The sequence below is a fragment of the Boleophthalmus pectinirostris genome, unplaced genomic scaffold (assembly GCF_026225935.1).
Source record: "Boleophthalmus pectinirostris isolate CB_2022bp ecotype Guang Dong unplaced genomic scaffold, ASM2622593v1 HiC_scaffold_11, whole genome shotgun sequence".
Lineage (NCBI taxonomy): Eukaryota > Metazoa > Chordata > Actinopteri > Gobiiformes > Gobiidae > Boleophthalmus > Boleophthalmus pectinirostris.
The window spans coordinates 19,266,380-19,281,913 of record NW_026570994.1 but is presented as its reverse complement, the minus strand read 5'-3'; the positions used below and the strand labels follow the sequence as shown (position 1 = coordinate 19,281,913).

At 43.7% G+C, this 15,534-nt stretch overlaps 1 protein-coding gene across 1 annotated transcript in view; it reads right to left on the bottom strand.

The window, feature by feature from the left end:
- prkx (protein kinase X-linked) overlaps positions 1–15,534 on the bottom strand; it is a 75,394-nt gene that overhangs the window by 37,272 nt on the left and 22,588 nt on the right. The window contains exons 2-3 of the mRNA XM_020936574.2: positions 8,020–8,188; positions 6,544–6,807 (exon numbers count right to left, since the gene is read on the bottom strand). Of these exons, the coding sequence (XP_020792233.1) occupies positions 6,544–6,807; positions 8,020–8,188 (433 nt within the window). The remainder of the gene's footprint in view (positions 1–6,543; positions 6,808–8,019; positions 8,189–15,534) is intronic.

Here is a 15,534-nt window from a genome sequence, read left to right as displayed (position 1 = left end):
GTCTCCGGTCTGGTCTCCGGTCTGGTCTCCGGTCTGGCCTCGGGTTTGGCCTCGGGTCTAGTCACGGGTCTAGTCACGGGTCTTCGTTCTGGTCCCCGATCTAGTCCGCATTTCAGTCCCCGGTCTAGTCCCCGGTTTGGTCCCTGATCTAGTCCACAGTTTAGTCCCTGGTCTCGTCCCCAGTCTCATCCCGGGGTATTCCCAGTCTGGTCCCTGGTCTGGTCCCTGGTCTGGTCCCTGGTCTGGTCCCTGGTCTGGTCCCCCCGTCTTGTCCCCGGTTATTCACGGTCTGGTCCCCAGTCTCGTTCCCTTTTTTGGCCCCGGTCTCTCGGCCCCAGCCCTGGTCTGGTGGTCTGGTCCCTGCTCTTATTCCCCGGTCTGGTCCCTGGTCTGGTCCCCAATCTAGTCCCCACTTTAGTCCCCAGTTGAGCCACTGGTCTCGTCCCTGGTCTAGCGCCTACCTCCTGGTCTAGCCCCCGGTCTGGTCCCCAGTCTGGTCCCCAGTCTGGTCCCCAGTTTTAGCCCCTGGTCTCGTCCCCGGTCTCGTTCCTGATCTAGTCCCTGGTTATGTCCCTGTTTGGTCCCTGATCTAGTCCCTAATCTTGTACCCAGTTTAGTCCCCAGTTTAGTCTCCGGTCTAGTCCCTTGGTCTAACCTCCGGTCTGGTCCCCGGTCTGGTCCCCGGTCTGGTCCCCGGTCTGGTCCAAGGTCTCATCCCAGGTCTAGTCTCTGTCAGATGTCCTGCCCTTCTTCTCTGTTTAAGTATAAAGTATAAAATCTACTACTACCTATTAAAACATACAAGTACTATTTACTACTTTCTACTACAACCTACTAATACTCATTAATACTACTTACTACTCCCTACTCCTATCCACTACTGCTGTCAAATTATTTTATCTCGTTAAACGTCTTGCCAAATTATTTTGCCTGCACCTACAGATTTCACTGAGTCTTGAGTCGACAGTTTTTAATCTGAGTCGGAGACAAAACCTGGAACAAATGAGTCTGAATCTGGTCCAAGTCTGTAACCTTTAAACTACACCCGAGGAAGAAGAAGAAGAAGAGAGAGAAGAGAGGAGAGAGGGAGAGGAGAGAAAGAGAGAAAGAGAGAGAAAAGAGGAGAGGAGGAAGAGGAGATACACTGTTCTCTCCAGAGGTGGGTGTTGTTGCACGTGTCGGCCTGTGGGGGGCACTGTGGCAGCACCGACACTCAGCAAGTTTGTTTAAATGGGTCAATGAGAACAGAGCAAATATACAGGACTAAACCAGGACTAAACCAGGACTAAACCAGGACTAAACCAGGACTAAACCAGGACTAAACCAGGACTAAACCAGGACTAAACCAGGACTAAACCAGGACTAAACCAGGGACTAAACCAGGGACTAAACCAGGGACTAAACCAGGACTAAACCAGGACTGAACCAGAACAATAACAGGGACTAAACCAGGACAAAACCAGGACTAAACCAGGGACTAAACCAGGACTATAACAGGACTAAACCAGGACTAAACCAGGGACTAAACCAGGACTATAACAGGGACTAAACCAGGACTAAACCAGGGACTAAACCAGGACTAAACTAGAACTAAAACAGGGACTAAACCAGGACTAAACCAGGGACTAAACCAGGACTATAACAGGGACTAAACCAGGACTGAACCAGGACTGAACCAGGACTAAACCAGGACTAAACCAGGACTAAACCAGGGACTAAACCAGGACTAAACCAGGACTAAACCAGGGACTAAACCAGGACTAAACCAGGGACTAAACTAGGACTAAACTAGAACTAAAACAGGGACTAAACCAGGACTAAAACAGGGACTAAACCAGGACTAAACAAGAGCTAAAAAAGGACTAAACCAGGACTAAACCAGGGACTAAACCAGGACTAAACCAGGGACTAAACCAGGACTAAACAAGTTTTGTTTATATTAAATTAACACAACCAACTAAACTACAACTAAACGATTTTATCTGGACTTTATCAGAAAATAATACTAAATCAAGGACTAAAACCAGGACTAAATTAGGGCTAAAACAGGACTAGACCAGAACTAAACAAGGACTAAATCAAGTACTAAACCAGGGACTAAACCAAGGCCCAAATCAGGACTAAACAAGAGCTAAAAAAGGACTAAACCAGGACTAAATCGGGCACTGAATCAAGGCGCAAAACATGACTAAACCAGGACTAAACCAGGACCTAAACCAATGCCCAAACAAGGACTAAACCAGGACTAATCTAGAGCTAAAAAAAAGGACTAAACCAGAACTAAACCAGGACCTAAACCAATGCCCAAACAAGGACTAAACCAGGACTAATCTCAAGATCAAAAAAGGACTAAACCAGAACTAAACCAGGACCTAAACCAATGCCCAAACAAGGACTAAACCAGGACTAATCTAGAGCTAAAAAGGGACTAAAGCAGGACTAAACCCAGACTAAATCAGGCACTAAACCAGGGCCCAAACCAGGACTAAAACCAGAACTAAACAATGCCCAAACAAGGCCCATACCAAGAGTAAACCAGGGACTAAAAAAAAGACTAAACCAAGGACTAAACCAGAGACTTTAAACAGGATTAGACCAGGTTTACAAAAAAATAAAGCATGTAATTACGACCCAGAGAACAAACTTTTTAAGTCCTTCACACATTACGGTTGTGAACTTTAAACTAATCCCTGATCCTCGTGTATTTCAGAACATGTTTGTAGCTCTGAACTAAAGATACACGATTTTTTGTGTATAAAAGAGACGGGACACTTTGTTCTTTTCAGAGATAATTCTATTGTCTGAGATTTGATAACTGTTATTTCAATTCGATTGCGAGATGTTGTGCAACGGCGTCCACCATCAGATATTTAAAAAACAAAACTCAGGTCGTCTTTTGGGACTCTTTAGGGCCGTCAAAAAGATCGAAAATCAGATACGGATCAATACTCAAACTAATATCGAAGCGAGATCCTCATTTGAACAAGAATCAAAATGAAAAAAGTCGCATTAACAGGACAGAAATCAACCTCGGGAACAGAAAATAAAGTACTGCCACCACAATCTATTGTCTAAAACTAAAACGAGGATGAGCCATTTATTTTTTACATGAGACACGGAAAATATTGTGGAGGTCAAAACGCTTAACTCAATTCTGCAGAACATAACTGCTTTTTATAAAGAAATACAATTAAATATCATTGTTTTGAGGAGTGGGTACGACAGGGAAGAGTACCGTATTTTTTGGACTATAAGTGGCACTTTTTTTTCATGGTTTGGGTGTTTCCTGTGACTTATTTATTCAAATGTTCACACAGACAGACAGGGGGCGCTCTAGTCTTGTGTGTGAGTATCTGCTGCTCCTGTTCCTCCTGCACCAATGTCACTCGGCTCTACTGCGCATGTCTCCTGCAGAAAGAGCCTCTGTTCTGTCTGTGTCATGTCAGTCGATCGCACCGTTACTTCTGAATCCGTGTGTCGTTCGTTCATTCGTTTTTCAATATAAAACCAAAAATATGAAAATGAAAAAAACAACAATTTTCTTCATTATTTGTCTCCAAAACCAAAATGAAAAAAAAAACAGATATTTGTTTTTTCAATTTTGTTAAATGAAAATGGAAAAAACAGATAATTTCCGTTTATGTGACTTCAGTGAATACTTTTGTATGCTTATGAATCAGGACTGATGAAGACAGATACACCAGTAGATGAGACCAGATCCGACTTTGACTCCGAGCCTCCGCAGGGTCCGAGGTAGACTGAGACTGAAACCAGACCGGGACCAGACCTGTACAGACCTGGACCACCTAGAGCCAACGGCAGGGCCGGAGCTTTCGGAGTCAAAGCTCTCTGCTACCCGGTTTCCGGTCTGGTCCCGGACCTGGATCAGTCCTGGTTTAGTCCGTTGCTGCAACAGTCCAGCATCGCAGTCACGGAAGTCAAGTAAACGAGAAACATTTATCCGTTTTTTTTCCATTTTCAAAACAGACCTTGTTTTGAACAGACATACTCTAGTTTATGAAACTGTTCACCTTTTTTTAAAAAGTTCCATTTTAAACAGACCATGTATGAAACATGGAACAAAAAATTATTTCCCAAATTTCAAAGACCTGAAAATCATGTAAATAAATGGATGTATTTCATCATATCTTGTGTTATTCCATCTTTGAACTGTTGATGAAGGGACATGATTTAAAAAAAAAAAAAAAAAAAGTATTTAAAATGATAAAAATTTGCTTGGAAGGACTGACATATTTTATAGAAATAGTTTCCTTTCATTTTGAAGTAATATTAAAGTTTTCAGAAGAAAAAAGCGACAAATGATGTAAAATCCTGCACCTTCTACTTGTTTGAACAATTTTCCCTCCGTTACTTTTCCCTCCGTTACCATGACCTTTCTTAATAAAAAATCTCATGAGTCAAAAAGTAAGAGGTTTTTCAGCCTAATCTTGTACCATATGGTAGAAAACTATATGAAGCAAATATTCAAACCAGTTTGTTAAGGATATGGAAGTGAGAACCAAGAGTTATCACTGTTTGGATTTATTGACCAAAAAGTGCTGCATATTTCATTCCCTCCGTTACCGACATGAGTTTTTTAATTTTTTGTCAACAACTTGAAAGAATCTCACAGGTTTAACTTGACCCTGTTGGAGTGTAACTCTTTCCTACATTCTGATACTTTACTTATTTCAATAGTTCCTCTAGTTTCTGAATAAGAGACATTTGAATGTAAAAAATCTGCCCCTGTTTCCCTCCGTTACCACTTGACCAGACCCAGATGTAAAATACAGCTGTTTAAAGTCACACAGTGGGACATTCCAGACAGAGCAGCGACGTCTCCATAGAAACAAGCAGGTGACGGACGCCTGGAGCTGCCGCCGTGTGAGTTCTGGAGTAAATATTTTTTGGAGTTGTGTGATTTAAAAACACAGTGACAGATGTGTTGTCAGTTCTTTTAGGTGCCGATCCATCAATCCAGCACAATCTGCCCATCATAACGGAGGAAAAGAGAGAGAGAAGAGAGAGAAGAGGAGAAAAGAGAGAGAGAGAGAGAGGAGGAGAGAGGAGGAGAGGAGGAGGAGAGGAGAGGGTAACTACACCTGTCAGATTCAAAAAGCACCTGTCAGTTTCTTAAACACAACAGAGTCAAATAGAAACTGACTCAATAAAGAGAAAGACGAAGCAAAAGATTAAAAACACCAAGACTGAACCAGGACTGAACCAGGACTGAACCAGGACTGAACCAGGACTGAACCAGGACTGAACCAGGACTAAACCAGGACTAAACCAGGACTAAACCAGGACTTAAACCAGGACTAAACGGACTGGACTACCAGGACTAAACCAGGACTAACTAAAGGACCAGGACTTAACCAGGAACCAGGACTGAACCAGGACTAAACCAGGACTAAACCAGGACTAACCAGGACTAGGACTAAAACCAGGACTAAACCAGGACTAAACCAGGACTGACCCCAGGACTAAACCAGGACTGAAACCAGGACTAAACCAGGACTAAACAGGACTAAACCAGGACTGAAACCAGGACTAAACCAGGACTTAAACCAGGACTAAACCAGGACTGAACCAGGACTAAACCAGGACTAAACCAGAAACCAGGACTAACCAGGACTAAACCAGGACTGAAACCAGGACTGAACCAGGACTAAACCAGGACTAAACCAGGACTAAACCAGGACTGGAACCAGTGAACCAGGACTAAACCAGGACTAAACCAGGACTAAACCAGGAAACCAGGACTGAAAGGACCAGGACTAAACCAGGACTAAACCAGGACTAAACCAGGACTGACTAAACCAGGACTAAACAGACTGAACCAGGACTGAACAGGACCAGGACTAAACCAGGACTAAACCAGGACTAAACCAGGACTAAACCAGGACTAAACCAGGACTGACTGGACTAAACCAGGACTAACCAGGACTAAACCAGGACTAAACCAGGACTAAACCAGAACCAGGACTAAACCAGGACTAAGGACTAAACCACTGAACCAGGACTAAAGGACTAACCAGGACTAACCAGGACTAAACCAGGACTAAACCAAAAAACTAAACTAGGACTGAACTAGGACCAGGACCAAACAAGGGCTGAACCAGCAGGGACTAAACCAGGACTAAACAAAGGACAAATCCAGGAGGACTAAACCTGGTCTAAATGAAAACTAAACTTGGGTAGACTAGAACTAAACTAGAACTAAACCAGGACTAAACCAGGACTAAACCAAGAGCTAAACAAGGGACTAAACGAAACCTAAACTAGGTCTAGACCTAAACTAGGGCTAAATCGGGACTAAACGAAACAAAATCAAACCAATTGATTCTAGTGAAGGTGTGTGGAGTTTAAAAACACAGTGGAGCACTTCCTGTATCACCACATGATGACATCACAAGGTGGAACAGAGCGTTTTCTAAAGCCTAAATAAATCTACAGTTATTTTTTTTTTGTGTGTTAAACATGTGAGAACGAAATGAAACAAAAACAAAAAACAAAACAAACTCCAGGTCGGTTGAAACTCACCGGTCGGAGAGTTTTTTGGCGAATCCGAAGTCGGTGAGTCGGATGTGGCCTTGTGCGTCCAGGAGGATGTTCTCGGGTTTGAGGTCGCGGTACACGATGTCTTTGGCGTGGAGGTACTCGATCGCACACACGATCTCGGAGGTGTAGAAGAGACCGGCCGCGTTGCTGAAGCGCCCCCTACTGCGCAGGTAACTGAACAGCTCGCCCCCGGGAACGTAGTCCAGCAGCATGTAGAGGAAACGCTCGTCGTGGTGAGTCCAGAACCTGACACCCAAAAGAAAATGTGTAAAGACCCAAGAACACGGACTACGGGCTTTTACGGACTTTACACGATTTTTAAATGGGCGACAAAAATAAAGCGTAAACCACAGAACGAGGTAAAACAAAACAAAAACTAAACTAGGGCTAAACCAGAACTAAACCAGAACTAAACCAGGGACTAAACCAGGTCTAAAACAGGACTAAACCAGAACTAAACCAGGGATTAAACCAGGTCTAAAACAGGACTAAACCAGAACTAAACCAGGGACTAAACCAGGTCTAAAACAGGACTAAACAAGGACTAAATGAAAACTAAACCAGGTCTAAAACTGGACTAAACTATGACTAAACCAAAACTAAACTAGGGCTAGACCAGAATTAAACCAGGGTCGAAACCAGGACTAAACCAGGGTTAAAACAGGGCTAAACCAGGTACTAAATCAGGACTAAACCAAGTCTAAAACAGGTCTACACTAGGACTGAACCAGGTCTAAACCAGGACAAATCCAGGACTAAACCAGGTTTCAAACCAGGACTAAACCAGGTACAAAAAAAGGGACTAAATCAGGACTAAACCAAGACTAAACTGGGACTAAACCAGGTTTCAAACCAGGTCTAAACCAGGACAAAACCAGGACTACACTAGGACTAAACTAGGACAAAACCAGGTCTAACCCAAGTCTACAGAAGGTCTAAACAAGGTCTAAAACAAGACTAACACCACGACTAACACCAGGACTAAAACTACCTGAACAAATCCAGACTAAGAACTAAAACCAGGACTAAACCAGGTTTAAAACCAGGTCTAAACCAGGAAAAAAAACAGGACTAAACTAGGACTAAACCAGGTCTAACCCAAGTCTAAACCAGGTCTAAACAAGGTCTAAATCAGATCTAAATCAGGACTAACCCGGTATAAAACCAAGTCTAAAGCAGGACAAAACCAGGACAAAACTAGGACTAAACCAGGTCTAAACCAGGTCTAAACAAGGTCTAAAACAGGTCTAAACCCAGGACAAGAACAGGTCTAAACAGGACTAAACCAGGACTAAACCGTGCCGCTCGGACCACACACTGTGCCTCCTCCAAGTACGCTCGTAATCATATGAATGAAATATATTTAATACCACACTGCGGAACATTTTCAGCTAAAGTGGTAAAATATTTCTGAAATGAGCCGAGATGAGTTTGATAAATCCTTTTTCGTTGACTCACAGCGAGATGAGGAAGGGGTGGTTCACTTCAGACAGAACTTCTTTCTCGTTGTGGACGTGAGTTTCCTGCTTCAGTCGAATCACGTCCGGGATCTTCATCTGTTTCAGAGCGAAAAACTCCCGACTGTGTTTGTCTCGGACCAGGAAGACTCGGCCGAACGTGCCCGTGCCTGAAGGGGGCAGCAGAGAGAACACAGACAGAGAGAGAAAGAGAAAGAGAAAGAAAGAGAGAGACGGGGTATTAGCGGGAAAAATACAAAAAACACTACCAACCACAGCCACAAGAGGGCAGTAACACAACAAATGATGAATAATAGACAGAAATGACATGTTTAAACTTTCAATTAAACCAGGACTAAACCAGGACTAAACCAGGACTAAACCAGGACTAAACCAGGTCTAAACAAGGACTAAACCAGGAACTAAACCAGGACTAAACCAGGACTAAACCAGGAACTAAACAAGAACTAAACCAGGAATAAACCAGAGCAAAACCAGAGACTAAACCAGGACTAAACCAGGACTAAACCAGGTCTAAACAAAGACTAAACCAGAGACTAAACCAAGACTAAACCAGGAACTAAACCAGGACTAAACCAGGTCTAAACCAAGACTAAACCAGGAACTAAACCAGGACTAAACCAGAGACTAAACCAGGTCTAAACAAGGACTAAACCAGGAACTAAACCAAGACTAAACCAGGACTAAACCAGGTCTAAACAAGGACTAAACCAGGAACTAAACCAGGACTAAACCAGGACTAAACGAGGACTAAACCAGAGCAAAACCAGGGACTAAATCGGGGCTAAACCAGGGCTACATGAGGACTAAACCAGGACTAAATCAGGTCTAAACCAGGTCTAAACCAGGGACTAAACCAGAGACTAAACCAGGTCTAATGCAGGGCAAAACCAGGTCTAAACCAGGACTAAACCAGGAATAAACCAGGACTAAACCAGGGCTAAACCAGGGACTAAACCAGGAAAACCAGGGACTAAACCAGGACTAAACCAGGACTAAAAACCAGGACTAAATAAACCAGGACTAAACCAGGAATAAACCAGGACTAAACCAGGGCTAAATCAGGACTAAACCAGGACTAAACGAAGACTAAACCAGGTCTAATGCAAGGCTAAACCAAGACTAAACCAGGGACAAAACCAGGAACTAAACCAGGACTAAATTAGGACTAAACCAGCGACTAAACGAGATCCTCATTTGAGCAGATATTGATGTTAAAACAGTCACATTCACAGGACAGAGTGAACAGGCTGAAACTCGACTCTGACCTCAGGGACTGTTGGAGGGATTTTAAAACGTGCTCATGTGGAGTGTGAGGTTTTTTAATTAAACGACGACAGAATGAACAGTTTGATTGTAAAAGGACGAGTACGTGGATGTATTTTAATCGTTCATAAACCCGTCCAGGGACTAAAGACGGAAACCGGCTTCAGCTAAATGTGATCAATAGATGCTCCCTGTTAAAAAAGACCAATAAAATAAATTAAACCTTTCCAGCTCCTCCCCCTCTGTCCCGGCTCCAGACCGACTAGTGGCCGGTCGAGGTACTGCGGCTCTCGGGAGGACAACTTTCGTGAAGATCGGACTTTGTAGGATTCTTTTCTATTTTCACAACATAAAGTTTTAATTTTAAATCCTCAAAGAGCCTTAAAGTTAGTTCTGTAAAGCACAATTCATGGTCGTGCGTCAAATCGTCTGCATCACGACGTAGAGAGTCTGCGTCGCCGTGAACTGTGTCGACCGACGTGCACTTCAGAAACGAAAACTCGAGCCAACGCAGACAGCGAGGGGAAACCGACACAGACAATAAAGGCTGTGATTGGTCGTCTCTCCATCCGCTCCACATACTCAGCTTTCCCGCTTCATTTTGTAAACACGAACACTATTTTTAAATCGCTCTAATTGGTCCAAACACTATGGGGATGTAACGATATTGGCAACATCACAATATCGTCGTAGTAAAATTGCCACGATATCGTTGTGGTCTCGTTTCGATATTAAACCGAGTGTCTTTAGGCAACAAGTAAGAATTTTCAGTTTACTCAATAACGACTTTTAAGTCTGAGGTCGTAAAAGCATCGTGGGTTTGTTGTGACATGAAACGAGAAAAGAGAAAAGGTGACGGGCAAACAGCAGACAGTGTACAGACACAACACACCCTGCGGTTCACCTCAGGAAATACGAGCGACATGAGAAGTCACTTGATAAGACGACATGACGGAATTGTGACTGAGTGATTTGCACCATTTTCCAGGGTGGACGGCGTCGGGTTTAAAAGGTTTGGGACTAAACTGAAGCCGAAATCTAAAACGCCACCACATTTAAGTTTGTTTTTTTATTTCCTACAGGACGACTCAAATATACATGGAGTAATAATGTGTTTCATGCAGATTTGTGCACATTTGTTTATGTTTTACAGAAACAAAACTTAGAAGCCACATGACTAATTTGCATAAACTATAAGCTCTGAAAAAAACAGCTCGCTCCTTATGCTGATGCGGTTCAGTTTCTGTCAGACTTACACCTCGAGGCTCCAGACGACTGAGGCGTGTGTGTTGAGTCGACGCAGAAATAAACTTCGGCCTTAAGATTTAACCTCACCGCTCTGAGCCGGCGCTCGCTCCGCTCCAGCAGCTCTCGCTCGAATTGGTCCAAACACTAGAGGTGTAACGATAACGGTAACATCACAATATCGTCGTAGTAAAATTGCTGCCATATCGTCGTGGTCTTGTTACAGTATTAAACTGAGTGTCTTTAGGCAAAAATAAGAATTTTCAGTCTGCTCCTGTGGCGATTAGCCTGATTCATCAGCCGCTTTTACTTCATTTCACTTCGTAGAAACAGTCTGACCTCGCAGTGTTAGATTTCGTTCGCTCAACGGGAGGCTGGTACTTTTTATCATTTAACCAGTCGCTGATATTTGGTCATGACGTATGTAACGCATCGCTAACGGGACTAACTGATATATTAAACTTTTCCCAAATAGGAAGAAGGACAATAATGTCTTTCCCCTTGATAAAATTCACCAAACATTCTCTTTGTTCCGGCTTTAAATCCTCGGGAATCATTGACAACACAGAATGTCTGGCTCTTCGCTGATTGGTTGGTGCCCGAACTCACACTTCTGGGGTTTTTGTGAACCGTCTAGTGCAGGAGTGTCAAACTCATTTTGGTCCGGGGGTCGTGTCCAACTTACTTTGATCCCAAAGTGTCTGGATCAGAAAACTCACGGCATATAAACCCCAAAAATAACAATAAGTTCAAATATTTGTGCAGAGAAACGCAAATCTATTACAGAAATCTTTTTTAATTGATGAACTCTTTCTTCTACAAAATATTATAATATTATGAACAACCTGAAACTTTAAGAAAAATGCAATTTCAACACAACATTTTAAAAATAATTTGTATATAAATAGGAATAAGTCAATTTTTCTTGTAAAATCCTGCACTCGGCTCCACTTTTCTCATGTTGGACATTTTTCTGATGAGGGAGTCACGGTCAACAGTCAAAACGATCGTCCTTTAAGAGCGTTTGGAAAGAGACAAGTCTTCATTTGTGCTGCTCTGGTGGGAGGGGCCACGTACAGAGACGCTGGAGACGCTGCTGTGATAAACAGCCACAGAAAATTAACAATATTTAATAGAAAATATAATTAAAATATTGTAGTAGAAAATCAGCCGAGGGCCAGATTAAAGGTCTTGGAGGGCCGGATCTGGCCCCCGGGCCTTATGTTTGACACCTGTGGTCCTGTGTGTTCTGATTCCTGACCTAATCACTGGAGAGAAATGAACTTGAGCGGAGGGACAGAGAGAGAGAACGACAGATAAAGAGACAGAGAGAGAGAGACGAGAGACAGAGAGAGAAGAGAGAGAAGAGACAAGAGAGAGAGAGACAGAGAGACAGAGAGAGAGAGAGAGAGAGAGAGAGAACGACAGATAAAGAGACAGAGAGAGAGAGAACGACAGATAAAGAGACAGAGAGAGAGAGAGACAGAGAAAGAGACAGAGAGAGAGAGACAGAGAAAGAGACAAAGAGAGAGAGAACGACAGATAGAGACAGAGAGAGAGAGAACGACAGAAAGAGACAGAGAGAGAGAGAACGACAGAAAGAGACAGAGAGAGAGAGAGAACGACAGATAAAGAGACAGAGAGAGAGAGAACGACAGAAAGAGACAGAGAGAGAGAACGACAGAGAAAGAGACAAAGAGAGAGAGAGAGAGAGAGAGAGAAATAGACAGAGAGAGAGAGAACGACAGAAAGAGAGAGAGAGAGAGACGAGACAGAAGAGAGACAGAGAGAGAGAGAGAGAAGAGACAGAGAGAGAGAGAACGACAGAAAGAGACAGAGAGAGAAGAGAGAAGAGACAAAGAGAGAGAGAGAGAGAGAGAGAGAAATAGACAGAGAGAGAGAGAACGACAGAAAGAGACAGAGAGAGAGAGAACGACAGAAAGAGACAGAGAGAGAGAGAACGACAGAAAGAGACAGAGAGAGAGAACGACAGAGAAAGAGACAAAAGAGAGAGAGAGAGAGAGAGAATAGACAGAGAGAGAGAGAGACGAGACAGAAAGAGAGAGAGAGAGAGAACGACAGAAAGAGACAGAGAGAGAGAGAATGACAGAAAGAGACAGAGAGAGAGAGAGAGAGAGACGAGAGAAGAGAGACAGAGAGAGAGAGAGAGAGAGAGAGAATGACAGAAAGAGAAGAGAGAGAGAGAGAGAACGACAGAAAGAGACAGAGAGAGAGAGAGAGAGAGAATGACAGAAAGAGACAGAGAGAGAGAGACGACAGAAAGAGACAGAGAGAGAGAGAACGACAGATAAAGAGACAGAGAGAGAGAGAATGACAGATAAAGAGAGAGAGAGAGAGAGAGAGAGAGAGAGAGAGAACGACAGAAAGAGACAGAGAGAGAGAGAGAGAGAGAATGACAGATAAAGAGACATAGAGAGAGAGAGAGAGAGAGAGAGAGACGACAGAAAGAGACAGAGAGAGAGAGAGAGAGAGAACGACAGAAAGAGACAGAGAGAGAGAGAGAGAGAGAGAGAGAGAAAGAGATAAAGAGAGAGAGAGAGAGAGAGAGAGAGAGAGAGAGAACGACAGAAAGAGAGACGAAGAGAGAGAGAGAGAGAACGACAGAAAGCTAAAGATAACGTGGCACAGCACAGTAAACTACATGGACCATAATCCTTTGCGGCCACTGCGCTCTTCCAGTATTGATTATAGTTTTAAAGATTAAACAGATATAAGAGAAAATAAAGTTGTATAATTGAATGTTGCAAATCTTTCTGTGTCTGTGTTTTTTATTCAGTTTTTCCGTTCCGTTTGAATCGTCTTCGTCTTCGTCGTCGTCGTCGTTGTTGTTGTGTCGTGTTTTTCCGTTGTGTAACTGTTGCTCAGGGAGAAAGAATCTGCTCCATGACGCCGCTTTGTGTCACCGGAAAAAAGAAAATCAATAAAAAAAAAAAAAAAAAATAAAGAAACAGACGAGGAAGAGAAAACGTACAGAGGGAGTTTAGTTTAGTGAGAAAACGACGAGTTCATCCAACACGAGAAGGAGAGATTAAAACAAACTGCGGATGTGAAGAAGAAAGAGAAGAACGACAGAACGAGAGAGGGAGAAAGAGACAGAAAGAAAGAGAGATAGAAGTGAAAGAAGGAGGGAGAGAGAGAGAGAGAGAGAGGGAGGGGGATGAGAAGGGTGAGAGAAAGAGGGAAAGAAGGAGGGAGAGAGAAAGAGAAAGGGGGAAAGAGGGAGGGAGAGAGAGAAGGAGAGGGAAAGAAGGAGGGAGAGAGAGAAAGAGAGGGAGAAAGAAGGAGCGAGAGAGATAGAGAAGAGGAAAGAAGGAGGGAGAGAGAGAAAGAGAGGGAGAAAGAAGGAGGGAGAGAGACAAAGGGGGAAAGAAGGAGGGAGAGAGAGAAAGAGAGGGAGAAAGAAGGAGGGAGAGAGAAAGAGAGGGAAAGAAGGAGGGAAAGAGATAGAGAAGAGGAAAGAAGGAGGGAGAGAGAAAGAGAGGGAAAGAAGGAGGGAAAGAGATAGAGAAGAGGAAAGAAGGAGGGAGAGAGAGAAAGAGGGGGAAAGAAGGAGGGAGAGAAAGAGAAGAGGAAAGAAGGAGCGAGAGAGAGAAAGATAGAGGGTGAAAGAGGAAGAGAGGGAAAGAGCGGAAAGAAGGAAGGAGAGACAGAGAGACAGAGGGTGAAAGAAGGAGGAAGAGAGAGAAAGAGAGGGAAAGAAGGAAGAGAGAAGAGAGAGAGGAAAGAAGGAGGAAGAGAGGAAGAGAGGAAGAGAGGAAAGAGAGGAAAGAGAGGGAGAGAGAAGAGAGAGAAAGAGAGGGAAAGAAGGAAGGAGAGAGAGAAAGAGAAAGAGAGGGAAAGAAGGAGGAAGAGAGAGAAAGAGAGGGAAAGAAGGAAGGAGAGAGAGAAAGAGAAAGAGAGGGAAAGAAGGAGGAAGAGAGAGAAAGAGAGGGAAAGAAGGAGGGAGAGAGAGAAAGAAAAGAGGAAAGAAGGAGGGAGAGGAGAAGAGAAGAGGAAAGAAGGGGAGAGAGAGAGAAAGAGAGGGAAAGAAGGAGGGAGAAGAGAGAGAGAAAGAAAGAGAGGGAAAGAAGGAGGGAGAGAGAGAAAGAAAGAGGGAAAGAAGAGGGAGAGAGAGAAAGAAGAGAAAGAAGAAGAGAAGAGTAAGAGAGAAAGAGGGAGAGAGGGAGAGAGAAAGAAAGAGGGAAAGAAGGAGGGAGAGAGAGAAAGAAAGAGGAAAGAAGGAGGGAGAGAGAGAAAGAGAAGAGGAAAGAAGGAGGGAGAGAGAGAGAGAAAGAAAGAAGGAGGGAGAGAGAGAAGAGAGGGAAAGAAGGAGGGAGAGAAGAAAGAAGGAGAAGAGGGGAGAGAGAAGAGAGGGAAAGAAGGAGGAGAGAGAGAAGAAGAGGGAAAGAAGGAGGGAGAAGAGAAGAAAGAGAGGGAAAGAAGGAGGGAGAGAGAGAAAGAAAGAGGGGAAAGAAGGAGGGAGAGAGAGAAAGAAAGAGGGAAAGAAGGAGGGAGAGAGAGAAAGAAAGAGGGGAAAGAAGGAGGGAGAGAGAGAAAGAAAAGAGGGAAAGAAGGAGGGAGAGAGAGAAAGAGAGGGAAAGAAGGAGGGAGAGAGAGAAAGAAAGAGAGGGAAAGAAGGAGGGAGAGAGAGAAAGAGAGGAAAGAAGGAGGGAGAGAAAGAGAAGAGGAAAGAAGGAGCAAGAGAGATAGAGAAGAGGAAAGAAGGAGGGAGAGAGAGAAAGAGAGGGAAAGAAGGAAGGAGAGAGAGAAAGAAAAGAGGAAAGAAGGAGGGAGAGAGAAAGAGAAGAGGAAAGAAGGAGGAGAGAGAGAAAGAGAGGGAAAGAAGGAGGGAGAGAGAAAGAAAAGAGGAAAGAAGGAGGGAGAGAGAAAGAAAAGAGGAAAGAAGGAGGGAGAGAGAAAGAGAGGGAAAGAAGAAAGGAGAGAGAGATATAGAGGGTGAAAGAGGGAGGGAGTGAGAGAGGGA